General features: G+C 40.2%; 1 protein-coding gene across 6 annotated transcripts in view; it reads left to right on the top strand.

The window, feature by feature from the left end:
• Nucleotides 1–27,995, top strand: part of ITGB6 (integrin subunit beta 6) — a 126,441-nt gene that overhangs the window by 80,942 nt on the left and 17,504 nt on the right. For all 6 annotated transcript variants that reach the window (XM_044242180.1, XM_044242181.1, XM_044242179.1 and 3 more), the window contains 5 exons: nt 11,002–11,091; nt 17,973–18,107; nt 18,323–18,740; nt 23,412–23,634; nt 26,105–26,202. In XM_044242180.1, coding sequence (XP_044098115.1) covers nt 11,002–11,091; nt 17,973–18,107; nt 18,323–18,740; nt 23,412–23,634; nt 26,105–26,202 — 964 coding nt within the window. The remainder of the gene's footprint in view (nt 1–11,001; nt 11,092–17,972; nt 18,108–18,322; nt 18,741–23,411; nt 23,635–26,104; nt 26,203–27,995) is intronic.

The raw sequence follows: 27,995 nt of genomic DNA, 5'->3' as shown, positions 1-27,995 counted from the left end.
AAGGCAGCAAAGGACTCAGTGTTCAATGTGTTTGAGAAACTGAAAAAAGGCTAGTCAGCCTGGTGTAAGCTAGGGTAGAAGAAGATGCAGTGGAAAAGGTAGGCTACAGCTAGATACATCAGTCTTAAAGGCCTAGAGAAGTAAGCATGGTGTTAATCTACCGGCATCATGCATTCCAAAACATCACTATTTTTTCTTGATTAGAAAATAGATATCACAAGTACCTGACCAACTAAGGACCCCTTATGAATTACGGGTGAACAGGGTTTTTTGTTTGTTTGTTTGTTTGTTTTTTAAAGATTTTATTTATTTATTTGACAGAGAGAGATTACAAGTAGGCAGAGAGGCAGGCAGAGAGAGAGAGAGAGGAGGAAGCAGGCTCCCTGCAGAGCAGAGAGCCCGATGCGGGACTCGATCTCAGGACCCTGAGATCATGACCTGAGCCGAAGGCAGCGGCTCAACCCACTGAGCCACCCAGGCGCCCCTGAACAGGGTTTTTAAATCTTATTTATTTATTTATTTATTTATTGAGAGATTGAGAGCACGAGCGAGGGGAGGGGCAGAGGGGGAGGGAGAAAGGATCTGAAGCAGACCCCTCACCAAGCACGGAGCCCAACGCAGGGCTCAATCCCATGACTCCAAGATCGTGACCCAAGTCAAAACCAAGACTTAATTGACAGAGCTACGCAGGCGCCCGTGGGTACATAGGTTTAAAAACATAGCAAATTTGTTTTCCAGATTGTCACAACCCTTCCTGGAAGCATCCATTTGGCAATAAGAAGGGTGTGGCAGACTATTCTATAATGGATATTCTTAAACTTTGGTGCTCATTAAAATCACCTAGGAATCTTTCTAAAAAATCCAGTACCCAGGCCAAACCCTGATCTGATTAATTCAGTATCTCTAAGGCTAAGACCCAGGCATCATTGCTGCTTTTTTTCTTTTGTTTTGTTTTGGTTTTGGTTTTAAGTTCCTTAGGTGTCTCGAATCACTCAGGGAGCTTATTAAAACACCAACTCTGATTCAGGTATAGGATGGGGTCTGAGGTTTTGCATTTCAACTTTTTAAAAAAAGTTGAGGTATAATGGACATATTTCATTAGTTTTAGTTGTACAACAAATGATTCAGTATTTGCATACACTCAAGATGATCACCATGATAAATTTAATTAACATCCATCACCATACATACTTCCAAAAATGTTTTCTTTTTTTTTTTAAAGATTTTTATTTATTTATTTGACAGATCACAAGTAGGCAGAGAGGCAGGTAGAGAGAGAGAGGAGGAAGAAGTCTCCCCACTGAGCAGAGAGCCTGATGCGGGGCTCGATCCCAGGACCCTGGGATCATGACCTAAGCCGAAGGCAGAGACTTTTACCCACTGAGCCACCCAGGTGCCCCTAAAAATTTCTTCTTGTGATGAGAACTTTCAAGATTTACTGTCTTAGCACCTTTCAAATATGTAATACAGTATTGTTAACCATAGTTGTCATGCTATACATTATATACCCATGATTTTTTTATTTTAAAACTGAAGTTTTACTTTTTGACTCCCCTTACCCATTTCATCCCCCCACCATCCCCTCTTTCCTCTGGAAACTATCAATGTGTTCTCTGTATCTGTGAACTTGGCATTTTTGTTTGTTGTTTTATTTTGATTTAATCGAATCATATGGTATTTGTCTTTCTCTGTCAAACTTATTTTACTTAGCATAATGCCTTCAAGGTCTAGCCATATTGCTGCAAATGCAAGATTTCTTTCTTTTTATGGCCAAGTAATATTCCACTGTGTGTGTGTGTGTGTGTGTGTGTGTGTACCACTCTTCTCTATCCATTCATCTATGGGTGGGCACTTAGGTTGTTTCCATATCTTGGTTATTATAAATAATCCTGTAGTAAACATGAAGACACTTATATCTTTTTTGAGTTAGTGTTTCATTTTCTTTGAATAAACACACAGAAGTGGAATTGCTGGATTATATGGTAGAAATAAACCCACACATATATACTCAATTAATCTACCACAAAGGAGGCAAAAATATATAATGTCCCTTCAAGTTCTCTTCAAGAAAGGATGTTGGGAAAATTGGACGGCCACAGGCAAAATGATGAAACCAGGCTACTGTCTTCCACTACACACAAAAATTAACTCAAAATGGAATCAAGTCTTAAATGCAAGACCTAAAGCTATAAAACTCCTAGAAGAAAACATAGGTGGTAAGCTCCTTGATGTTGGTCTTGGCAGTGATTTTTTGGATCCAACTCTAAAAGCAAAGGCAACAAACAAAAACAAAACTAAACAAGTGGAACTACAACAAACTAAAAAGCTTCTGCACGAAAAAGGAAATGATCAACAAAATGAAAAGGCAACCTACTGAGAGAAGATATTTGCAAATCTTATATCCAGTAAGGGGTTAATGTCTAAAATATATAAAGAATTCACACAAGTCAATAGCAAAACAAAAAAACAAAACCCCAAAACCCTAAACAATCCAATTTTTTAAAAAATGTTTTATTTATTTGACAGACAGAGATCACAAGTAGGCAGAGGCAGGCAGAGAGAGAAGGGGAAGCAGGCTTCCCACTGAGCAGAGAGCCCGATGTGGGGCTCCATCCCAGAACCCCTGGATCACAACCTGAACCAAAGGCAGAGGCTTTAACCCACTGAGCCACCCAGATGTCCCAACAATCCAATTTAAAAAAAAATGGGCAGAAGACCTGAATAGACACTTCTCCAAAGAAGACGTGCAGATGGCCAACCGACACATGGAAAGATCCTTAACATCACTCATCATCAGAAAAATGCAAATCATAACCACAGTGAAGTATCCACTCACACCTGTTAGAACGGCTATCATTGAAAAGACAAGAAGTAACAAGTGTTGGTGAGGATGTGGAGGAAAGGGAACCCTCTTGCACCGTTGGTGGAAATGTAAATGATTCAGCCACTATGGGAAGCCATATGGAGGGTCCTCAACAAGTTAAAAATGAGTTTTTGCGTTTCTCACAATGTTCCAGATGCTGCTGCTACTCCTGGCCAACCCACCACACTTGTAGTAACAAGGGCTGATACCCCTTTAGAAGTCCCTGTATATAATCCTGATTTCTCTTTGTTGGTCCCCTTCATTGTGCTCCTCCTAGTCATCTTTCAAAGTTTTATCACCTGCCATTTGGTCTGCAAAGCACATAAGCTGCTACAGAACCCAACATTGCTTCCCATTTTAAAACAGCTCTGAAGCTTTGGGACTTGCATTTGCCAGCAAAGGTCTGCAATCCCTCTCGAAGAGCCGGGTGATCTTATTAAGGGACGATCTGAAGTCTCCTCAGCAACAAATAGTCAGGGTAGCCTCTTTGTTCTCTAAGTCTCCATTCTCCAATGCCTCTGTGTGCATTTGTTTGTCTCAGCACAGTCATGCACGGTGGGTCCATTCGTCTTCCCTTATCACTCTGTCACTGCTGCCGAGCACCCTCGTTCAGCTGCGTGCTACAGCTCCTTGGCTGACAAGATAATTACATTCCAGGGCAGACTGGGAGAAAGACAGGTAGTGCTCAAAAGTTCCGAAGCCGACTACCTAGTCATTGCTGGTGCAGACTTCAAGATCAAGCACCTGATCTAATTAGTACACTCCCTTTGCTGCCTGCCTGACTGTGGAATGCTGACGATTGAAAGCCTGAAGGCAAAGCAGATAGCATGCAACCCAGAGAGACAGACATTCATGCTACCTTGTGCCAGAAACAATTACATATTCTTTTTGGAATCTTGGGTGTCCTAGTAACACAGTCAAGCCTGGGGGTAAACTTTTGCATAATACTGGGAGCCCTGCATTTACCGATAATGAACAAGAGAAACGAGCAGAATAAAATCCCACAAGAATGAAAGACCTCACGGGAAGAAAACCTTCTGATTGCCTTCAGAAGGACTTATTTCAGCAAACCCAGCCCGCCATTAGCTCTGGAAGAAGCATACTGCTCAACAAAGCAAAGCATCACCAGCAAAGAGCTGTTTTCCTTTGACCAGATAAATAGCACAATACATTCCCCCCCACCCCCGACCAAAAAAAAATTTTGCTTCTATGCTTTTGATACTTGCTACATTTCTTTCAAGATGTAGCCTTTCCATTTGAAAGTGATTATAGCCACAAGCCTTTTTCTTCCTTTCTTTTTGCTTCAGGTAAGAAAATGTTCTATATTCTCCAACCCACTATATATCAATACAAAGCCTTATTATCGTAACTTTCTAATAAGCCTCACCCTTGATGGCAGTTGGCATTTGCGCCAGTTCCTGCCATGGCCTGGCAAGGGCCTGCGGGAGCAGAATGAGCACTGGCTTTGGAGTCAAGATCTGTTTCTAACCACTTATTAGCTCTGTGATCCTGCAAGGTACTCACTTCTCCAACCAAAACTAAGGGTTTAAGGGTTAAACAAGTCAAAAGAACCCTAGCAGACTGCAGGGGGTTGACTTGTATCCCCACAAAAGATATGTTAAAGTACTAACCCCTAGTACCTCAGAGTATGGTGTTATTTGGAAACAGGGCAATGCAGATGTCATTAGTTAAGATGTGGTTGTACTTGAGCAGGGTAGATCCTTAATCCAACATGAGTGGTGTGCTTATAAGGAGAGAAGAGGCCCAGAGCTGGAGACCTAGAAAAGAGAAGACTATGTGAGGATGGAGGTGAAAACTCAAGGGAATGCATCTCCAAGCCCAGGACCATCAGGGACTGCCAGCAACCACCAGAAGCTAGGAAGAGGCGAGCACAGATTTCAAAGGAAGCGCACCCTGTTGACACCTTGATCTCGGACTTCTGGCCTCCAGAACCGTGAGATAACAAATTTCTGTTGGGTTAAGCCACCCACTTAGATATAGCAGTCCTGTGGACCTAATACATTCAGTTAATTTAGACTTATTTGTTAACATCTCTCAGGCTCACCGATGACATCACCAGACCAGAACCATCATTGCCAGGCACTTTCTGTCAGTGGCCTGGCTAAGGGATCTGGTTCTAGAGCAGAGCAGAAAATACCAGAGCAGATGAATCCAGCTCTTTCTAAGCTGGATGTCCTCAGGCAAGCGAACTAAATTCTCTGGGCTTCAATATCTTGGCAGTAAAACAGAGATAATGATGGTACCTGAATGAAAGTGCTTGTGGGAAGAATGAAAGAGACGGAACTACCAGGTACCACAAATCTTAGCTCTAGTTCTTCTTTCCCAGATGATGGTGGGCTACAGGTGAGCTCCGGGCACCTTTAGGACAATCCACATTATGGGCTCATTGTACCAGAACAAAGAACTATATGAAACTAAGGACCTAAAGAGCAAGGTTGTCCTGTCCTATGAGTTTCTGTTACTTCCCCAAGGCTGTCCCAGAGTGCCCACAATAACAGATGCTCCAGAATCCCTGGGTTCCTGAGGACGTAGGTGTCCAAAGGCAGGAGGTGCATGGGGAAGGCAGGAGGTGCATGGGGAGGCCAGGAGGCTGGTGAGGACCTCTCCATCTCATTGTGAGGCCCTCTGAATTGGTGAATAGAGATCATGAGGACCTGGTCCTCAAACCAGCTCCTGAGGATGGAGATTCAAAAAGAAGCAGGCTGTGCTGTGAGGGCTGAGGAGTTTTCCAGTGTTTAGTTCCCCTGGGTCCAATCCCCAAGTAGAAGAAATCCAGGGAAGAACTGATTATTCCTTATTAGCCAAACACCTGAAAGATCTAAGACCCTTTAAGAATTACCTGTACTTTCTCTAATGTAGGTGACATCTTGATTACCAAAATCACCCTCTTGACAACAAGAATGAATGCATCTCTATGCACTTGTTTGTCTCAGAGCAATCATACCTCATTGGTTCAGCTCTGTAGTGGTCATACCATGGAGTGGGATTGTAGAGCCATCGACCATATTCTTACTCAACACTGGCAGCTCCTGCCAGTTCTCCAAAGTAGTTGTCCCAGTGTAGATGCCCCCTGAAAAGTACTTGAAAGCATCATCAGTTCTTTTACAGTTTAGATATTCTAGTGGGTGCACACTGGCATCTCATTCTATTTCTCTAATGATTAATGATGTTGAACATTTTTGCCATACTCCTTTGCCACTTGCATATCCGTTTTTTCCCAGATGTCTTTTCCTTGTCGATACGCAGGAGTTGTTTAGATATTCTGGTGCCAAATCAGATGTATGTATTATACATATTTTCTTCTACTCAAAGGTCCCTCTTTACTCTCTTAAAGGCATCTTTTCAGGACAGAAATCCCTATTTTAAGTCCTGTTTATCAATCCTTTCCCTTATATAGGTAGTACTTTTGTGTCCTACTTAAGCCATTTTTGTTATCCTTAAGGCAATGAAATTATCTTCCCTGACTTCTGTAGTAATAAGTCAGAACAGTAAACACTGTTCTGTCTTTTAAGGGTGGTAATCCTGGGAAGCAGCACAAGGGAGGATTCCAGAGGGCTGATTATGCTCTATTTCTTGATCTTGGTGTGATTACTTGCTTGTTTACTTTTTAAATATTCATTGAATACTATTTGTTTACTTTTAAATATTCATTTTGTATAGTTATTACTTGTAGGCTGTGCATGTGTGTTATACTGCCATTAAAGTTTCTGAGAGAGAAAATGGACAAATAGTAGCTACTAATTGAAGATATACAAGGTAATGACTATACATATATATAGTGAGATATTACTGAAAATATTTGTGGACGTACTATATAACATCACAGGTTCTCAATCTCTACAAGCCAAACTTTGACTAAATGTATTTTAGCAAACATTTAGTAATATAGTTTAAGACCAGAAATACTGATGTTGATTAATTATATAATATGGAAAATAAATGGTGCTGAGCATAAAGTCCCTCCATATTAATGAACTTCTGCAGAAAGAGTTAAGCAAGCATAAAGCGTAAAGACAAGCAGTAGCTTGGTTTCGCACGTTCTTTACTAAAATGGCTGCTAGCAGATATATGGGAAGTCAACCTCTCTGCCCTCTGATGAGGGACATATGTAGCATGCTCTGTATAAAATGGTGGCTACTGAGTCTCAGGTGGTGAAGAGTCTTTGAGACCACAGCACAAATGGCACAATGGTAGGACAGAAGGAGTTCAGGAGGGTAACCATCTAAGACAGAAACTCACTCAAGATGTCCAGCAAGGATATAGTTCCCATATTCCCAGTGCATAAACCTGGAGATGAGTGAACCCAACCGGAAGTGCAGTCAAAGCAAGAATGCAGGTCACATCAGAATGTCTCTTCTAGCACCAAAAGCAGCCAAGTATCTGCCAAGGTCCTTAGCCTGAGTTTCTTTGAAGAAAAAGCCAACCAGTAGTCTGCCTGTGGGTAGCTGGAGTGGCAGGTATGCAACTGCCCTCAACAAAGCAGGAGTACACACCTGAGAGTTTGTTCTAGCAACCAGACACCAAGAGGCCCTGACTTTGGAGACATTCCTGAGAGAAGCCCAGAGTGCAGATGTGAATTCAGGCACTTTCCTCTCTATCCTTTGTTGCCTGCCCACTAAATGACCCCCTGTCCTCTTCTTTTTTTTTTTTTTTTTTTTTAATTTTTAAAAAAAATTTTAAAGATTTTATTTATTTATTTAACAGAAAGAGATCACAAGTGGGGGTGGGGGAAGCAGGCTCCCTGCTGAGCAGAGAGCCTGATGCAGGGCTCAATCCCAGTACCCTGGGATCATGACCCAAGCCAAAGGCAGACACTTAACGACTGAGCCATCCAGGCACAGAACCCCCACCCCCTGTCCTCTTCTTATCCTTCTTCCTAGACAAGGAGGAAATTTTTTTTTTTTTTAAAGATTTTATTTATTTATTTGACAGACAGAGATCACAAGTAGGCTGAAAGGGAGGCAGAGAGAGAGAGGGGGAAGCAGGCTTCCTGCTGAGCAGAGAGCCCAATGCGGGACTCGATTCCAGGACCCTGAGATCATGACCTGAGCCGAAGGCAGAGGCCTAACCCTCTGAGCCACTCAGGTGCCCCAAGGAGGAAATTTTTAAGGAGCAAATGCAAACTGTTGGACAAATAGGAAATCTTTTTTTGAGATGGGAGCATAGTAAGCAAATAAATAGGTTTTGATGAAGGAAGTTTAGAAAACTAAGGCAATTGGTAAAAGCCAACTTTGCAAATATGAATGAGAAAAGTAACCTTGGGAACTCCTGGGTGGCATGGTAGCAGGAGAGGGAGAAAAAGCCATAATTAGGATAATCCATGGGCAGATAAGAGGGAATTCAAGCCCAAGAAATTCAAGCCCAAGAGCTGGCATTTTTAATCACTCATAAAACATCATGTTTTTAGAGTTCACCATTTCTAATACCAAGAGTTATCTTTTACAGTCACAGTGCTGTAATTTATCACATCCAGGCATGCAAAATTATCCTTTTTCTAACATTAAACATGTTTAATCAGGACAATTTATAATAGCACTTTAGGGCTTTAACGAAAGAAAGGCATTTGACACATGATATTTACAGTAATCATAATACTACAAGACTTAAAGTATAATTTTTTATAGTGTTAGATCAGGAAACCAAATTGTCCATGTTTTCAGTTAATTATTTGCAATGCTTTTGGGAGGAATCAGCATCCAGAAATTAATTAATAGTTTTCCTCTACACAATTGTCAGAGTTATCACAGGGTACTGCTACTAGCTGCCAATTCCTTTATACCCTTGCTCTAGTAGCAATCAGCAAAGGCGATTAATGCTAAACTACTTGTCCTAATAGCCAAATGGCAAATGTCATACCACATGCAGGTTCATAATTATGCTCTAGGAAGTAGATGGATTTGGCTGTGTTAACTACAAATTAACCCAAAATTTAGAGGCTACTTGAACTAGTGCGTGTGGAAAGTACCCCTTATACCTTGGCCTTGGAGAAACCAGGGCACTTTTCAAGGCTAGCAGTTCTGTGCAAAGCTAAGAGCTGTGACATTCTTTTTCAGGAAGATCCAAACCTTTCTTCATCAAGCTTTAAATTTTCCTTTTGCCTTCACTTTTGGGACCAGTCAAATTTACACACATTCCAGCTCCCCTTGAGTGAGATTCAAGTTCCTATTTAAGTATTCACTGTTAACCACAGGTCTCATGCTTCACGGCCCTTTTGACATGTGTTTATTTGAAAAGGCAAGTCAATGAACCAGTGCCTTCGTCATATTTGACAAGTTCTCCCTGACTCAGGGAAACAGAGTGGGGCCCACCTCCCATGGGCGGTGATGTGGGGCACCGGGTTATGAGAGGAATGTTACCTGGATTACTGTCCGTGACCCCTTCAAAAATGAAACGCAGTGTAAGGGCAGAGTGACAACTGACGCTTGTAAGAGTTCAGATTTCCATCAACTTCAAACTTAAACACAGTCATAGACACTAAAATAAGTGGAATATTACAAAATCCACCAATTAAAAGCACCACCCACTTTTTCCACGTAAGAGTGGTAAAGACCTTGGAGTTACCCCAGGTACCCACCTCTAGCAAGTGCCTGAGCCCTCATAGAACATGTTGGTGTTCTAATGTCACCCTGCCTTCATTTGTTCCTCTCCTTGCCTCCCCTTGACCTGCCCTGTTTACCTAATATCATGATTATAGCTACTAATTACTATTAATTCTAACTTAGTCTTATAGTACATCTTCTAAGCTACTTAAATTTTCTTGGGAATAAGACAAGTTACCATTATGTTTGAATTAGAGAAGGTGCCCTAAATCCTTCACTCAAAACTTATTTCTCTTTCTATGTGACATTTTAAATTTTTAAATTTTTTTTTTTTTTTTAAGATTTTATTCGAGTCCCGCATCGGGCTCTATGTGACATTTTAATAAATTCAGTCATCCGTCTTCACAACACACAGCAACTCAGGAGACCACAGTTGACAAAAAAAAAAAGAGTGATTGTCTCTTCTTGACATAGCACAACATATCAAGCCTACTTAATATGTGTTGAATGCAACAGTAAATGAATGAATGTGAAAATTGGTAGGTGAGTGATATCTTACAGCTTAACAAGGAGAAGATAGAAACCATTTAAAAACAAAGAAAAGAAGCAAAAGCATAGCAGTTGGGGACCACTCGGTATGAATGTGATCTACCCATGGATTGTAGAAGTATTTGATGATTATAGAGCTATGGTTAATATTGATAAGTATGACTGTTGCTTCAAGAAAACAGTCCAAGTATGCTTGGGAATTTAAAAACAGAGATGTGTGCCATATCCTTTCAAAACTTTTCATTTGAAAATAAGTTTTAAAACATAAAACTTAAGGGAGGGGTCATTTTCAGCGGTCTGGAAAATTCCCTTCTTTGCAATGCCTCATTCCCTGGTCCTGCTTGATCCCTGGAGTGTTGCTGAACTAACATGAGTTCTCTGCAGGTGGGAGCATGCAGATGGTTTAGAGATAGGTTCTGACTGACTCCATTGTGCTGAGTGGAGATCAATTCCAGTCAACCCCAGCACCACGGTGACATCCCCAAAAGACTGCTCATTACCATGGGAAAGAGGGCTAACTGCAAGCCTCCAAATAACTCACTCCTTTTCACCATCAAGCGATTGACAATTAAAGACCCCTGGATTGAAAGACTCACAGAGCAACCTGATGGCAGAGAGGGGCCAATGTGGAACTTGGGTTTCCATAACATTACCAAAAAAGAGAAGATAGCTCCTGGTAGCGCACTCAGAATTTTTTGGACAAAAGATGTTCTGCAAATGGAAGACAGTATATAAGTGCTATTATTATTTGAGACTTGACTCCAGTTGTGATACAAATCACAGTTCTAGACTAAGGCAACCACGCACACTTGATGTTCCCAGTGGCAACTCTGGCCAGTCCGTTTCCCACTTGTGCACAGGAAGGAGCAGCAGGCAGGACCACAGTTTCAGGAGAAACACTGGTTTATTACCAGGATCCTGTTTCCCCCAGCCAGTTAAATAGAGGTGACCTCAACCATCAGGCTGAAACCCACACTTACCATTTCTTGATTATAGGGAGAAGATTGACTTATTCTTTTTTGTTTACAGAATTATGCAAAACTCATTCCTGGAGCCACAGTTGGGCTACTTCAAAAGGACTCCGGAAACATTCTCCAGCTGATCATCTCGGCTTATGAAGTATGATATTTTATAGTTGGCTTTTTTTTTTTTTTTTTGCATTTCTGTGGTATTCAAAAACTAAGATGTGTTTTAGGCAGTTAAATGTTCTCGGATTTGTTAGGGGAGGGAGTACTTATCCAAAGAAAATCTCTCTGCATTTATGCAGCCAAAATATCAATTTCGTTCTCCTTATTTGCAGATAGTCTTTCTGAAAGGTGAGGCAGAAAGTAGAAAAATCATAACTTTGATCATAAAGTTGAGGTTAGTTTTGTAATAATAACCAATAGCAAAATTTTAATTTTATTGAAAGGCTCCATGAGCTCTATGATTAAGCTCCCCTCTTCTCTGCTTAGAAAAAAAAAATTCAGTTTAAAACAGCAGTGAGTAACAGAACTATGTGGAGAACTAACTCCACAGGCTTCATAAGACTACCTCATGACTCAAAGAGAAAAAAGGCACCAAAGACTTTGTTGATTCTCTACTTTTGAGAACCAAGGAATTTTTCATTTTTGTGGATATATACATAGAGAGAGAGACATATATACATATGTTTATACACATAGACATATTTTTTTTTGCCTTGACTTGATAAATTAGTACCAGAGGACAGCATTCCTCCCTTAAAATAAAATACATAACTATAGGGTTGCTATTTTCTCTTGCCTTGTCCCTATTTCATAACTTAATTAATCAATGGTAGATGGCCAGTTACCAATTCTTTTTAAAATTTTGTTTCCTAAGTACCATTTCCCTTTTCTGCTTTAACTTACAAAGAAAAAATACATACACGGGCACATAGGCACCTGCACAAAGGTGAAAAGGAAGCTCTAAATTAGAACAGGAATGAAAAAAGTAAATTTTTATAAAGCAGTAAAGCTCCAATAGTTATTCTAAACAGCAGTTACATAATAACAAATAAATAAAATTTTAATTTTGGATGTTTTGAAATTATAAATAAATGACCTACATGCACTATATGCCAATACTTAACATACACTGACCCAGGTGTCCCTAACTAAATATTTCAGAATCATCTGGGAAGCTTTTAAAAATAGGTGTATACAGATTCCGTTCACAGACGTCTTAGGAGAAATTTAAGGAAAAGAAGAGCTACACATTTTGAAAAAATACTCCCCATTGATTTTGACAACATTCCACCAATTTTGAAACTCACCTTACAGGGGAAAAACAAGGTATTTCTTCTCAAACACATTTCCTCAGAGAACAAAATAATAGATGTGTCCATTAAAACGATAGGATGAGGTGGGGTTTTTTGAACTTATAGCCTCAGAAACTTCAGTTTTCTTAGCTCACATCAAAAATTAACTACCACGTTAGCTCATACTTGAAATTCTTCCAGACAGGAAAGCTTGTCAACAAAATACTATAAAAACCATCCTCCCTCTTATGCAGTAATTAAAGTTTTAAGTGTAGAATCAGATAAAATCACACGGCAATCCTCCACTGCATTAGAAGACACTCAATTTTCTTTAACCCAGAACACTCAGAAGCACTGGCCACTAACATCTTCAAAGGATTTCAGCAAATTAGAAAACCATGAACGCCAAAAACATTTCTTCCTCTTGTTTGACAAGCTCCGTCCATGTCCCTGCTGACTCTGTCTCGGTTTCTGTCTCACTTTGTGGTCCCAAATCATCCACATAACTTACAGGTGATAGAATCAGTGCATCAAACATTTAAAGTGCATCTCATGTCCTTATTTTACTATCCAAAAATATAAAGAAGTGTCTATTATTCTTCTACTATATAATCTTGCTCTGGAGTTACTTTATAACGTCATGATTCACTGAATGAAGTATGTGATAGCTCTTGGCACTAGTTCGAAATGTTTTTCTGTTCAGTTATTTTTAAATGTATTCTAAAAGGACATTAAAATTATGGGGACCCAGGGGCACCTGGGTGGCTCCGGCAGTTAAGTGACCAACTCTTGAGTCTCCGCTCAAGTCATGATCTGGCTCCAAGCTGGGATTCTTTCTCTCCTTCTGTCCCTCCCCCTCTACAAAATTTTTAAAAAATAAAAAATAAAAAAAAATATGGGGATCCATCAACTTGATTTCTTTTAAGTCTATAAAAAGATAGAAAGGAAAGAGAATAGATTGAGAGAAAATACTTCTGACTAACTTCTGATGGGGCAGAGGTAGACAATGTTTGTTTATAATTAGTGGCTATGAATTTCAGCTCAGTGTTTTACAATGACATATTGACATTAAAACCCTTAAATACCAGATGTGTATTCATTTGACCATCATTCCCTAATTTTCTTCCTTTCTTAACCATGTAATAAAAGATACTAAAATATCAGTGCTCCCCCTGGCAAGCTCTCCTAGTAGCATTTAAGCTCCAGAAGGGAAGTGACTAGGTTTGTTTTGTTTTGTCTGGCTCATAGTAGATGCTCGGTAAATGAGTGAATGATTGGATGAAATATACATATAAACATTTGTGTCCTTTCTTTGAGAAATTCACACGAAAATATTCCTGGCCAAATCTGCAAGATGATATTCCAATTATATCAGTGTTAAGATTACCCTTATTTTGGTCAGATTACATCACCCACTCTTCCTAATTTCAAATTCACAGACATGAAGGTCTTATCCCTCACTTCTTTTGCTCCTGACTCTTAAAGCCACCATCTCTAACGTTACTCCTGCTTTATCTCCTGATGATTTCAGTTTCAGTATACACATATTCCTTCTTGTACCCTGGCTTCTGTTTCTTGAACTCTTCTTCTAAATTGACCTTGTCCCCCTCTTTTGTCATACCTCAACCTTTGTTGTTGCTAATAGACTCCTCTATAATCTCAGCTTCGTGCAATCCAATCCCTGCCCACCACTTCTTACTTTTTCATCTCACTCCCCTAGTAGTGACTAGGAACTAGTAGAAATACTAGTTCCCCTAGTATTTCTTCCAACCCATCAGGATCTTCAATTAGTTGACCCTACTCTCTCTCTCTCTTTTTATTCAAGTGACCCTACCTTCTCTTTTCAGTTCCTCATCCCCTTGATGTCCTCTTGTGCCTGGGCCCCCAGCTTAAATTCAACCATTACGATCATTCTGTAGAAACACCCTCACCTCCCATGCCCTTTACGGCTCCACTGGGGTTGCTTGGCCAGTCATGGTCCTGGTTAATCCCAACTATCTATTTATCTTGCACAGCTGAACAGGAAGGGAAAAACATACAATCGTGCTTTAAATTCATGATCATGGACCTCAAAAAGACCCTCGATGCTGCCCAGCAATCAAGCTATATATATTTCTCTAGGAGACATCCAAGTGCAGATGTCTGGGAATCAGTTGATATCTTAGTTGGCAATTTAGGAGGATTACCTGGATGCTCCTAAACATACTTCACCAGTAGTTTTCTCCTTCTCAATTCATGGTAATCCCATCCTTCATGTTGCTAGGGCCAAAAAGCTTGTAATGATCTTTGACTCTCCTCTTTCTCTTATCATGAATATTTAATCCATCAGAAAATCATGCTGGTTCTGCCTTCAAAATTGCTTATAATTTGATCCTGACACTGCCTCTACTGCCTTCATCCTGATGGGAGCCACCATTTTTACTCACTTTAATGACTGCAAAAGCCTCCTAAATGCTATTTCTCATTTCCACCTTTGGTTTCCTACAGTCTGTTCAAAAAACAAGCAACAACAACAACAAAACACACACAAATCACACGCACACACTAGACTTTTCCTTTAAAAATATTAAGTAAGGTCATAACACTCTTTTATACATAACCCTAATTGTTTTCTCATTTTATGTAGAATAATTGCCACATTCTTTAAAACCACCTATAAGGACCCTACCAGATCTGTTCTCCTCCACCCATTACCTCTGTGACTTCACCTTCTATTACTCCATCAGAGAACTGATCCAGTAAAACAACTCTAGACTCCTGGCTATTCTGTTTCCAGAGCAAGTCAGACATACTCTGGCCTTAGGGCCTTTGCACTGACTGTACCCTTTTCCTAAACCACTCTTTTGACAGATATCGGCATGCTGATTCCTCACATGTAACCTTCTTACTGGATTCTTACTGAATCCTACTCTAATTAATTTTTTAAAAATCACAGACTATACCCCTACACACACTCTCTTAATCTTCATTATCCCACCCTAATGTTTTACATAGCATTTATCACCTCTTGGCATGCTACATAATTTTCTTATGTATTATATTGTTTCCTCTCTGACTTTTCACACTGGCATATAAACTACAAAAGGTCAGCTATCTTTGTGGGTTTTGCTTCCCAAGCACCTAGGCCAGTGTTTGGCACATCATGGAAGTCAATAAATATTTTCTGGATAAATAAACTTATAATGTAACTAGTTGAAACAGATTTAAAGAGTAAATTTTAGGGCACCTGGGTGGCTCCGTTGGTTGAGCAACTACCTTCGGCTCAGGTCACAACCCCGGACTTCCAGGATCGAGTCCCGCATCGGGCTCCCAGCTCCTTGGGGAGTCTGCTTCTCCCTCTGACCTTCTCCTCTCTCATGCTCTCTCTCACTCATTCTCTCTCAAATAAATAAATAAAATCTTTTAAAAAAAAGTAAATTTTAATGCTAAATTGGCAGAATTTGAAATCTTAAGACATGAAAGAAATAATCTTTATGACTGAGAAATGACACTTCAATCGCTGATCAAGACCATATTTTGGGGACGCCTGGGTGGCGCAGTTGGTTGAACGACTGCCTCCGGCTCAGGGCGTGATCCTGGAGTCCCGGGATCCAGTCCCACATCAGGCTCCCAGCTCCATGGGGAGTCTGCTTCGCTCTCTGACCTTCTCCTCGCTCATTCTCTCTCTCACTGTCTCTCTCTCTCAAATAAATAAAAAAAAAGACCATATTTTGAAAAATCAGCCTTATGTCCACTTACTGAAGGAGTGATGATATGGGGCAAATGTAAAAGCAGAGAAGAAGAATGACTTAGAATTTAGTCAGCAACTTAGAATTTGGAGGAAAATAGGGTCATCTTACTAAGCTGTTGGCAAAATTATAGTTAAGGAAAATCTGAAGCTGAATATGCTTTTAAATTTCGAGGAGGATAGGGACTCAAATCTTAGATGTACTGAAGTATTACTCAACTCATAGTGTTTTACAATTTATTTTTATTGTTTTATTGCTTTCATTTCTCATAAATTTTCCCTCCAAATACAGACTTTTATTTTATAAAAGAAAGAGGAACAGACAAAGTTTACATAATAACACTAGATTTCCCCATAACAAATAAATCTTTCTTCCTTTTTCCCTGACAATCTTCCCCCATGAAAACCTTGCCCTTAGCTCTCCTCTGTCATAACCTAGATATTTCATATCTAGTCCTTTTCTCTTCAATCTATATCATCACATTCACTAACCACCCCAGGTGCCTGATCCCTGTGCCTTAGGCTAGGGTGAATACAACATCCCATCTTTCTTGACTCCAGTCTGCGTAACTCCTCACCTGGAAGTCCGACAGACCGAATGTCTGTCCTGCACACACCTCCCTGACAACTTCCCTGCAGCTGTATTTCCAGCAGATTGGACCCCCACTTTAAAGCTATAGGGAATGATTCCCACAGGTCTAAAGTCATCTCTGCAAACTTCAAGACTCTTTGTTGTATGGTGTCTCCCAGGACAGCAGGAGTCTGGGCTGGATCTAAGCCCCAATTTTCCCCATTATATATCCTCGGGGACTGAGCTTTCTCTCTCCTGGTCCCTTCCCCCAAGACACCATTGTCATCCTGTCCACAGATCCACATCCAACATAGCCATTAAGGACTTCTAATACTTTAGCCTTCACTGACCACTCTTTTCTGAACTGTCCCAAACTTGCATCTGTATGACACAATTTTTTAAACCTAATGGTACATTCATTGACCTGTAAGTTGACTGCTCTACTTGGTGCCATCTTATTTGTTTTTTTCTCATCAAAATGATAATCATCCTGAGGGCAGAAATCCTGTCTTAAACTCATTCTCCAGACCCAACTCTACATTAAATGTACAATGGGTACATAATAAATTCCAATATTGATTTTGAGGAACAGTTTCTCCCACATTTAACATCTCTAAAATTGGGATATGTTTTATGATTAATGGTGTCTTACAAATGCGGGGTAGAAGTCACAATGTAGTATTCATTGACGGCAAATATATGAAATTGGCCCTAGCTCTCTATGTTGTTGTCACCTCAATTTGTTAAGTACACTATTGGTGCTATAGGTGTTGAGCATAATTGCCATTTTCAAATATTTTCAAAAAGATTGCACTATGATTTGATATTGAAATGAAAAGTTGTTGTATATGCAGCAATGTACCAAAACAGAGCAGCAGGGTATAAATTTGATATCAGTGAAGCAAATATTCATTGTCAAAGGAATGACTTTAATTCGGCATTCCTCGCAAAGCAGAATCAGCTGCTTTATGGGACCTAAGAAATGATGATACTTAAAAGTAAAGGAAGCTGTTGTTATATTGTGTTACTGAGATACAAGCAAAAAAAAAAAAAAAAAAAAAAAAAAGCCTCTGGATGCTAAGCAATGCTACTCAGGGCTGGAGAATTTGCCAAATCCCCTGGAATGGGTAAAATAATTTTCAAAGCCATGAATGTCATAATGTCATTGTCATAAAATAATGGTGTATTTTATAATTGATGGCTTCTTAGACTCAATAAAACATGGTGTGTATATGTGCACTATGTGTGCATGTGTGTGCATGTGTGTGTGTGTGTGTGTGTGTGTGTGTGTCTTGCTGGCTATCTTGCTTGATTGATGGTATGGTGAATTTCTTTTAGCCCCGATTTCATTTTATTCATTTGCAGTTTAATGAACAGGATTCACAGATTCCTCTGGTTGTATTTTCTTGTTGTAATTTTAACTCTTTATGTACTAACTAAAGGAACTGAGGTCTGAGGTGGAACTGGAAGTATTAGGAGACACAGAAGGACTCAACCTATCTTTCACAGCCATCTGTAACAATGGGGCCTTCTTCCCACACCAAAAGAAATGCTCTCACATGAAGGTGGGAAACACAGTAAGTATAGGGTCAATAGATTGTCTGAAAAAATATTCAGGTAAGTCAGAAGTTCCCTTGTTGCTCCGAAGATAGATTTTTCCTTTCAAGAATTTCAAAAGCGATTTCAAAAATGTCCTAATGAATGATTTTGGCAAAGCTGATCCCCATGCAACTTTGTTTCTTCCTATGTATTTTGGTGGATGGAAGAAGATAATTGGTATTTTCTTTTCCAGGCTACATTTAACGTGACTGTGAGTATACCAAACTGTGAGAGAAGAAACAGGCACATTATCATAAAGCCTGTGGGGCTGGGGGATGCCCTAGAAATACTTGTCAGTCCGGAATGCAAATGTGACTGTCAGAAAGAAGTGGAGGTGAACAGCTCCAAATGCCACAATGGGAACGGTTCCTTCCAGTGTGGGGTGTGCGCCTGCAACCCTGGCCACATGGGTCCTCACTGTGAGTGTGGGGAGGACACACTGAGCACAGAGTCCTGCAAAGAGGCCCCGGATCACCCCTCCTGCAGTGGAAGAGGCGACTGCTTCTGCGGGCAGTGCATCTGCCACCTGTCTCCCTATGGAAACATTTATGGACCCTTCTGCCAGTGTGATAACTTCTCCTGCGTGAGGCACAAAGGATTGCTCTGTGGAGGTAGGCGTTGTCTAAATCCACCTCACATTGTAAGTGAGCAAGTGTCAAGAAGGGGCTTTACATCCCTTGCACTTTCCACAGTGGTCTGGGCAGAGCAGGTGCTCAATACATACCTGCTGATCAAGGGAGTGGGTTAATCTCTAGACCAAAGGTAAGTGATCTTCACTTGCATTTTCTCTGGCTCTCACAATCTCTTGGGACAAGATCTCTGCCAATTCAACTTACATCTCTATTGTTATTTCCCTCAGAATTTAGAAAGCAAAAAATGGAAACACCTACTCTTTGGTTATTACCCAGACTCCACAAAATTACCTGTAATCTGGATTCCATTATCTTCCAGACTTTTCTCAATCAGACTTCTGGGTATTTTACCCAACTCTTAAATGCTTAAATGCCTATTACTTTGGAAAAATAAAAAGCTAGGCTGCTTAAGGAACATATTGCCAAGGACAAGGGACACAGAAACACTAAATGAACTTTCAGGGCCTTCGTTCATTCCACAAATATTTATTAAATACCTATTATATGACAGATACTAGATTAGGCACTGGGTATAATAAAGATGAAAAAGGATATGTGAAGGCTATGGAAAGTGTAAAAATGAAGCACTGCTTGGAAATTTTTTAAGTTCGAGAACATGTTTACATAGAAAAATACATGATTTAAAATCCTTTGCATATGGAGAATCACTGTAGTTTAAGAATATGTTGCATATACTATGACTGTCATAAAAATCATTCTGATATATATCCATATATTTAAGTATAAGTATAATCGATCTGCATAAGAATTGCAAATGCGTTCATGTGCTTTAAAATGATATAAATTTGCGTTACAACAGGAATATTAACTCACTGCTGAATTTAAGCTCCCAATGTCTCCCTTTTTCACAGTGTGTGAGCAAGCAGCTTTTCAAAACAGAAAGCCATTATCTTTAAAGAAAACTAAGAAAGTTGTGTTTTCAGACCACAGAGTCAGGAACATATAAAAGAGACTGATTTTCAGGAAAAAAAGGCCTGAGAAGAGAAGCCTCAAAGAATTCCGAGCTCTTTGAAAACGCTGTGATGCCCTTAGAAGCGTACCTCCATTTCATTTCTTTGCAGCGGCTCTCCCTACCAACAAGTTCCTCTGAGGTTGCCTTCTTTCTTCTCCCCAGAGAGCGAAAAATTTAGGGTCTGTCTGGATCGAGACACATTTCTCTCCCCTTTCATCAGAGGTCTATTTCCTTATTTAATAGGTGTGTGTCCAAAACCACATCAGTTCTCTTCTCATAAGATGTAGACAGGACATAGCCCAAAGCCAGAGGCTGTCTCCACATCTTGAAATGAATATGCTTGGCAGATTGCCAGATTGCATCTTTAATAAAAAAATCTTTTAATAAAATATGTGCCCAAAACATTCGAAAACATCTTTCAGAAAAAATTCTACCTGTAATCTAATACAATAGGATAGTAGTCCAACCCCCACCTATATTTCACCCTTTAAATCTTAGATCCAAGAAGTCTAGAGCAGTGTAATCGCTGAACTGTGCTCAACAACATAGTTCTTCCGGTTTGTGGATGGTCTTTGACTTTACTTGGTGCCATGTGTGCAAATGGAAATGCACTCAGAAAGGGCTGACTTGGTCTGTGCATTGTAGTTTGGGAGGTCTGATAATAGGGCCTCTCTTTATATCAGAAACATTGATCGCTAGAGACGTTCTATTTAGAAAACAATTATTTCCTCAGTTGGACGCAGAAAACTTCCCAAATGACAATTTCCTTCATATTGAGAGTACTTTACTAATCTCAATTATTACTGTTTTTCAAAAGCTATTTTGAAAATAGCTTACATCACAAAGGATGTCACTGTATTATTAGTAACTTTCTTTTTGAAAATACATAGTGGGGGCACCTGGGTGGCTCAGTTAGTAAAACTTCAGACTCTTGATCTCAGTTCAGGTTTTGATCTCAGTCAGGGTCATGAGTTCAAGCCTTGAGCTGGGCTCCACAATGGACGTAGAGCCTACTCAAAAAAAAAAAAAAAAGGTAAAAAATGGTTTAATAAAAGGAAGTACTATTATTCAAATTCAACAAATAGTTATGGAATACCTACTATGTGCCTGGCATCCTGCTTAGTGCAAGGATAAAATCTGTGCCTGGCCTTGTGGACAGACACTCTGTTGTTTTAACAAAGGCCAGAATATGCTCCCGCTCTCCTTCTCATACAGATCTCACTTCTGCGACAACTAATTTACTCTGCAGCGCACCACTTCTCGGAAGGCCTATCACCACAATGTTCTTTTTCATGTAGCCTCTTTCATCCATCTGTAAATACTCACAGATATAGGGCTCCATTGATTTATTCCTTGCCCAAATTCCATTGGTCTTCTATATTTTGATTTTTAAGAGATGGGAAACAGGCAGATGGCATTACAGAAAATACTTCCTGCCATTATACACTTACAGTTATCAGTCAATGGTATTCCAGAGAGACCCATCCCTCTAAAAGAGCCTGACAATTTTTGTCTTGATCTTTGGTTATCATCTTGTTTCTACATGCAGCCATTGTGGAGGTTTTGCTCTTATTTTTGTGGTTGTGGTTATACGAACAGGTACTGCATAACTGCTTCCTTGTGAATATCAGTTAGCAGTGATATGGTGGATGGTTCTGGAATGCCCACAGAAAGAAGGCTCTTGGAAGAGTTTCCTAAATTTCTGCCTTCAATATAGAAATTTATCCCTATCACGAGAATAACTTCCCCTTTATGCTGAGGGAGAGACAAATAATAATTGTATTTTAGAGGATAACTTAGATGGGCTCTGTCTGCAGCAAGTTTCCATGCACTGCCTCCTTCAAGCTGCCTCTGCCCTAGGTTTCTGCAGCTTTGCTCTCCTTGCTCTCCTACCTCTCAGTCTCCCTGGTAAGATCCTTCTCTCTGATCACATTTTTTAAAAGATTTACTTATTTGAGAGAGAGGGTGCACAAGCAAAGGGAGAGGGAGAAGAAAACTGCCCACTGAGCAGGGAGCTCGAAGCAGGACTTGATGCAGGGCCCGAGCCAGCAGTCACCCCGGGGCCCCTCTCTGATCACATTTTAAATGCTGATGCTCTTCAGGGCTTTTCCCCTCTGCTTTCTCTACATGACCGGATCCACAACAGCTTTACCTGCCATCTATCTCTGATGGATCCAAAACCCAAACCTTTCGGTCTTTCTTTTCACACACACACACACACATATATACATCTCTGCCTACTAGGATGTCCCATAGGCCCCTCAGAACTCAGTAGAGCCAAAACTGAACTCGACATCTTTCTTACCCAAAGCTGCTCTTCTTCCTCCGCTTCAGAACAACCTATTTGTTCAACAGTTAAGCTCCGTGCCAGGCACTGGGGATAAACCAGTGAGCGTGGATTGGAGGCTTCCATTCCAGGTCGGTCAAAAGCCGCCCCAGCCACTGAGCACCTCTTTCCTCTCCATTCCCACTGGCACCACGTAGGACCTCAGATCTTCTTGCCTCATTTGCTGCAACAAAACCCCCTCACCAGTTTCCTGTCTCAGTTTGACCCTCTCTACAGATGCCAGGATATTTCTAGGCACACAGCTATTTGTTCAGGTCCCTTCTTAAAATTCCATAACTTTCAGGATAACAGGTCTTTCTTTAGCCCATAAAGCTTTTCATGATGTGATTTCTGGCTTTCTGTTGACCCTTCCAACCCCCACTCCCGCCATCCTGCCGCCCTGCCACAGCTCAGATGCACCTTTGACTCTATCTGTACGAATCCACTGTGGGTATTAAGCGGGTCACACGATTACAGACTTCTGACATTAACCTGTGCTTTTTTTCTTGGTTTAAAATGCATGTAACCCTCCTCTGTCTTCCATCTGTAGCATCCAAATTCAGCTCAAGCATCACCTCCTTTGGAAACATCCCCAAATCTCTGGTCTAATTTGGAAACTCTCCCTCTGTGTGCATAACACTTAATGCACTGGACTGTATTTATTACCGGTAGTATTTATTTGCCTGTCTCCTACTCTAGACTATAAGCTCAGTGACCTTATTTAATTTTGTATCTTCATGCCTAATGCAATCTTTGGCACATGATATATGCTCAATTAAAGTTTCTTAAATAAATGAATTTATTAAGCATTCACTATATGCCTGTAGGACATCTAATTGGTGAACGCAAAACTAGAAGATTTACACATTATCTCATCTGACCACAACTGCTGTAAGATTTTATTCCCTCTATTTGGTAGATGAGGCTTTTATGATCACTCGGCTTAAATGATGTAGAGGGAAGGCATTCCCCAGGTCTGTGCTGCATCTCTATCTTATGGCACCTTAATTAAAAACAAAAAAATTGTAAAAACAATTTAAATACTCACACACACACAAGTTGCTATTATAGGCTTGTAGATTATTTCATTTCATCTGACCATAAATTCTTTTTGATATAACATCAGGTAATCAGATTGGTCTTCAGTTAAGAGACCAGATCAATAAATATACACACTTAGCAAAATTCGTTCCATAAAATATAACTCCTCCTAGCCCCCACACACTCACTTTTTTCTCATTTTTCTCCTTCAGTCTTTCTGAAGTGTTTAAAGGCAAAGGGAAAAGATGTCCCTCCCCACCTCATCTGAAGTGGCCGTGGCCCTAAGCATCGCGGGGTATTTGTTTTGCAGATAACGGCGTGTGTGACTGCGGCGAATGCGTGTGCAGACCCGGCTGGGCGGGTGAGTACTGTAACTGCACCACCAGCACAGAGTCTTGCCTCTCGGAGGACGGGGTGCCCTGCAGTGGGCGAGGAGACTGCGTCTGTGGCAAATGTGTCTGCACGAACCCCGGAGCCTCTGGACAGACCTGTGAGCGTTGTCCCACCTGTGGCGATCCCTGTAACTCTAAACGGTAATATCTCAATTCCCTCCGTGTTGCTTTTGGTGGGTTTGTTCTGGGAGCATCCACCCAAACGCACAAAGCCACCAAGACCCTGTGATCCTCAGTCTGGAGCGTCCATGTCTCCCTTGCCTCTTTCTTTGTCCTCATTATCCAGGACCACAATGTCACATTTCTGCTAGAGGCAATCCTGGGGAAGCTGAGCTGAGGTCCCACACTGATAACATCAGATGGCCTTTCACTTACAATACCTGCCACACAGAAGGAATGCCGCAGAGGGAGACTGATGGCACTCACACTCAGTGCCTTTTCAGGGGAAACAGACAAGCTTCTTCCTTATCTAGAAGTTTAGAGCCTGACCTTGATTCATTCCTCTCTATAGACTCATGGAAGCAAAAAGGCAGAAAGAGGATCATGGATTTCCATTTCTTCCCTCTTCTGTACTGCTCATGCTCTTTGGCACCTGTCTTTGGTTGTCATTCTACACAACTATTGTGTGTTGGGTTTTTTCTTTATACCATATGAACAGCAATGACAACAAAACCCTTTTGTTTTCCAGTAAAACACTATTTCTTTGGTTAGTAGCTAACTTCTCAGTGAAAGTGGGGGCAACATTTCTAGGTCAAGTGAAGCAAGTCTCCAAATAGGCCGTGTTATGACATTGCAGTGTATAATGTGTTATGCAGCAAACATGCTTAAGCAGTTCATAGTTTCATTAACTCTATACCCAACATGGTGACATTTGCATTTCCAGTGTACATAAAGTAAGAAAATCAATATTCACTCAGTGGTTCCTCACCACTCAGGTGTCAAAAGTCCTCTGTCACTGTGTCTGGACATATGCCAAGAGAAGTGTGGGGACATGGTTAGACTTACTTGAATGGAATTAAATGTAAAATGTCCTTTTGGTGTGTTTCTTCCATTATTTATCTATTTAATCTTCTCTGTAAATGTGATTCAATTTAAAATGTGGGTTATAAAATATGAAGTTAACAGTCAAGGTAGTTTAAGTTTGAGGAATCAGGTAATTGCCTTGGTACTTAGGCTAGCTTTGAGATGAGTCCATTCTTCCATTTATTCATTCATACATTCACTTATCAAATGGGTATTAAGTACCTACTATTCACCGGAAATTGTGTTAGGCCAAGGGCATATAGTGATGACTGAAACAGTTACAGTTCCTGCCATCACAGGCGCTAAGAATCTTGCGGGAAAGACAGACATTATTTAAAGCAATTATAACAATATCTGAGCTGACAGTTACAACAAGGGATATAAAGGGTGCTGTGGCCACCTGTATGGCAGGGCTAACACACTAGCTTGGACAGACATCATTGAGATGCATCAAAGGGTAGAAGGTTTTAAGGGTTTCCACAGTGTCTAGCAGCCCCCTGCGAAGCCATTCTAAGTAAATATATAACCTAGATAAATGCAATATACTTGAAATGCAAAGGCAATTCCAGCCAAGACTTCTATCCCCGCTCCCACATAGACTGCTGCTCCTCAACCCTTCCTACAAAGGAACGCAGAGGCTTCCAGGGCAAGAGAACTAACCGGTAAGGGTTAGGGAAGGCTTGCCTAGGGCAGGGCAATTTCGGCTACGATTGGGGGAAGCCTGGGTGAAGCATGGGGTGGGGGGGAATGTTTCCAGTACTTAAAAGAATATGCATTTCCATGGCCTGGGGAAGAGAGGGGCAGGATGATACCTAAGAAAACTTTTGCTGTTTTGGGTTACTCAAAACAGAGTCTGGTTGTGAAGTGATTTTTCAGCACAAGATTAATTCAGAGTCTGAGTTTTACTTTGCTGTATAGACATCATTAGAGAAGCTTAATTCTTACAAGGCTGTTTTCAGAAATACACTTTTCTGTAATTTTCTGTAAGTAGCGATTGTTTATTTAAAAGCCTGCATTAATTGGATCCAAGTTGTAACCTCAGCTGTTGAAAATACTCCTATAAGGCTTGGACTCATTCAAAATAGTTACAGACAAGTGAATCTTTAAAATAGTCATTCATGACATGTATGAAATCTTACAGTTCTTGTTAAAATACAGACCACTTCTGTTAGAAAATTCAAACTTTGTTTAGTCACTGATCATATTTTAGGAGCATAAAACCTTCTCATGAGAACGTAAAATGAATCAAACAATTAAATCAAATACCAAAATAAGTGTATCTTATTGTTGGGATTTTTTTGTTTGTTTGTTTGTTATTAAACCAGTCAGAGGCAATCATTATAAATAAGTGAGGATAGTAGCTATTATCAAGCCTGGCTCACAAAACACTGATTACTAAAGGGAATCAGAATAAGGCAATTTCCTCTTGAACATCACCCAAATATCTTCTGAAAGTAACAAAAGGCAGCGCTCTCTATGAGACACTCCTATAGCACGAATCACAGTAACAGCAGTAAAGCAATACCCCAGCTGCATATCTGTTTTCCACTAACATGAACTGATAAACGCTACTGAATAACGTTCACAGGAGCTGCATTGAATGCTACCTGTCTGCAGATGGCCAGGCCCGAGAAGAATGTGTTGACAAATGCAAACTAGCCGGTGCGACCATCAGTGAAGCAGAAGGTTAGACTTGCCTCTTTTTCTTTACATTGTTCTTGAGAGACAGGAACTCTGTGAAGCTTGTAAAGGACACGTAAAATGAAAGTAGCTTGACCTCATTTGAACCAGGGCACTGGTTTAACATTAGTTTTTAAGATGTAAATGCATCCCATAAGACTAAAAACATGATGGTTTGGGATACAAACAATTTAAAGTCCTAGCGATTCTATTTGACTTCAGCTCTGTTGGCAAGTTCACCTTTGTTTAACAAATGCAATTGTAGAGAACTCCAGAATATATATATATATATACATATATATAATATATACCATTGGTATATATTTTATATATATATATATATATATATATATACACACACCAAGACATATCTCAGGCACAGGGCATTATATACATATATATATATATTATATATATACACACACACACATATATATATATATATGTGTGTGTATAATTATAAGAGAAGAAAAATTCTAAAATAGCTAAATTTTAACCCCTAAATCTGAAATCAGCCTTTATCATCCAATTGCCATATTTCCGGATAGGACAAGGTGAAGTGTCAGATGGGTTTCCAGACAGCAGCCATGAGATACCAGGCAGGTTCTGGTTCATGGACATTTTCCCTCCGCTCCTTTATATGTGCTTTTACTATCAACTTCCACTCTTAACTCCCTGTCGCTCACCCCCCAAATACAAGAAGGGCCTGTGACCTTGAACTGCTAACCAAATTCTGCTCTTGCTTTCTCTCACTTGTCATTTTAAGATTTAATGACTTAAGCTCAGATTCTTTTTAGTGGCAAAATGTCATCTCGAATATTTAAATCGGTTGTATTTTAGCTGGGAAAGCCACTTAAAAAATAATCTGTGAAGAAGATGACTAGCTCCTCCTCAAGGGACAGGCCGCGGGGATTATTTTTCCATCATCCCAACCTCTGCATTCTCGTGTGGCTCAGGTAGAACGGCTGCTCTACACACATGTGACATATCTCAGGCACACGGCAAAATCAAGACAATTTATGACACTCCAAGATATGTACCTTGAAGAAACAGACATGGAATAGAGAAATTAATCCACTTCCAAAGTGGAATAAGTTAGCAGCATTTATATTGTTTTGAAAATTACCTACATTGTTTCAAAATTGAGATTTCTGACTGTGCACAGTTGAATGACCCTGTATGGAGAAGCACGATCAGTGTTCAAAAGACCCCTCGGCTGTGCTTTTTTGGTGACTAAAGATAGATGTCCCAAATAACATAAATTAGGCAAGATGGTGTGTGCCTGACACTAATACTGAAAGCAGGAGGCAGTGAAAGCACCGAGGAAAGTAGCATTTGCGGACTGTCCACATTAGTAACTAGTTCAAAGTCAAAGCATATCCTTGGGCTTCATTTCATGGCCGTTGAGATATTTACCAAGTATTTCTAAGAAATGGCTAAAAATTGCAGAAAATGCCCTGCAAATGACTAGAACTCCATTCACAGGCAGCATGAGAAATTTGATGTGGGGGGTTGGGTAGGGAAAGAGAAGTAAACCTTGGAAACATGGTAAGTATTGAACAGAGAGTTACTATAGTTAAAATACACAGTTTTCTGAGTAGATTATCATAAATGCTTGGATTTGAGAGGGATACTGGGTCTCAAGGGGCATTTAAAATATTTGCATGATTCTTTTTGTGTAACTGAGTAAATTATCTTCAAAATAGGGAAATACAACTATTTCTAACTTAGAAACTGAAAAGGGTAACTGGATTCCTAATATCATTTAAAGCATTAACCTTGCTAAATTTGAGAGAAAA

This window comes from Neovison vison, chromosome 3, assembly GCF_020171115.1.
Source record: "Neovison vison isolate M4711 chromosome 3, ASM_NN_V1, whole genome shotgun sequence".
NCBI classification, from domain to species: domain Eukaryota; kingdom Metazoa; phylum Chordata; class Mammalia; order Carnivora; family Mustelidae; genus Neogale; species Neogale vison.
Note: the sequence above shows the minus strand (reverse complement) of the source record. Positions and strands in the feature narration are given on the sequence as shown.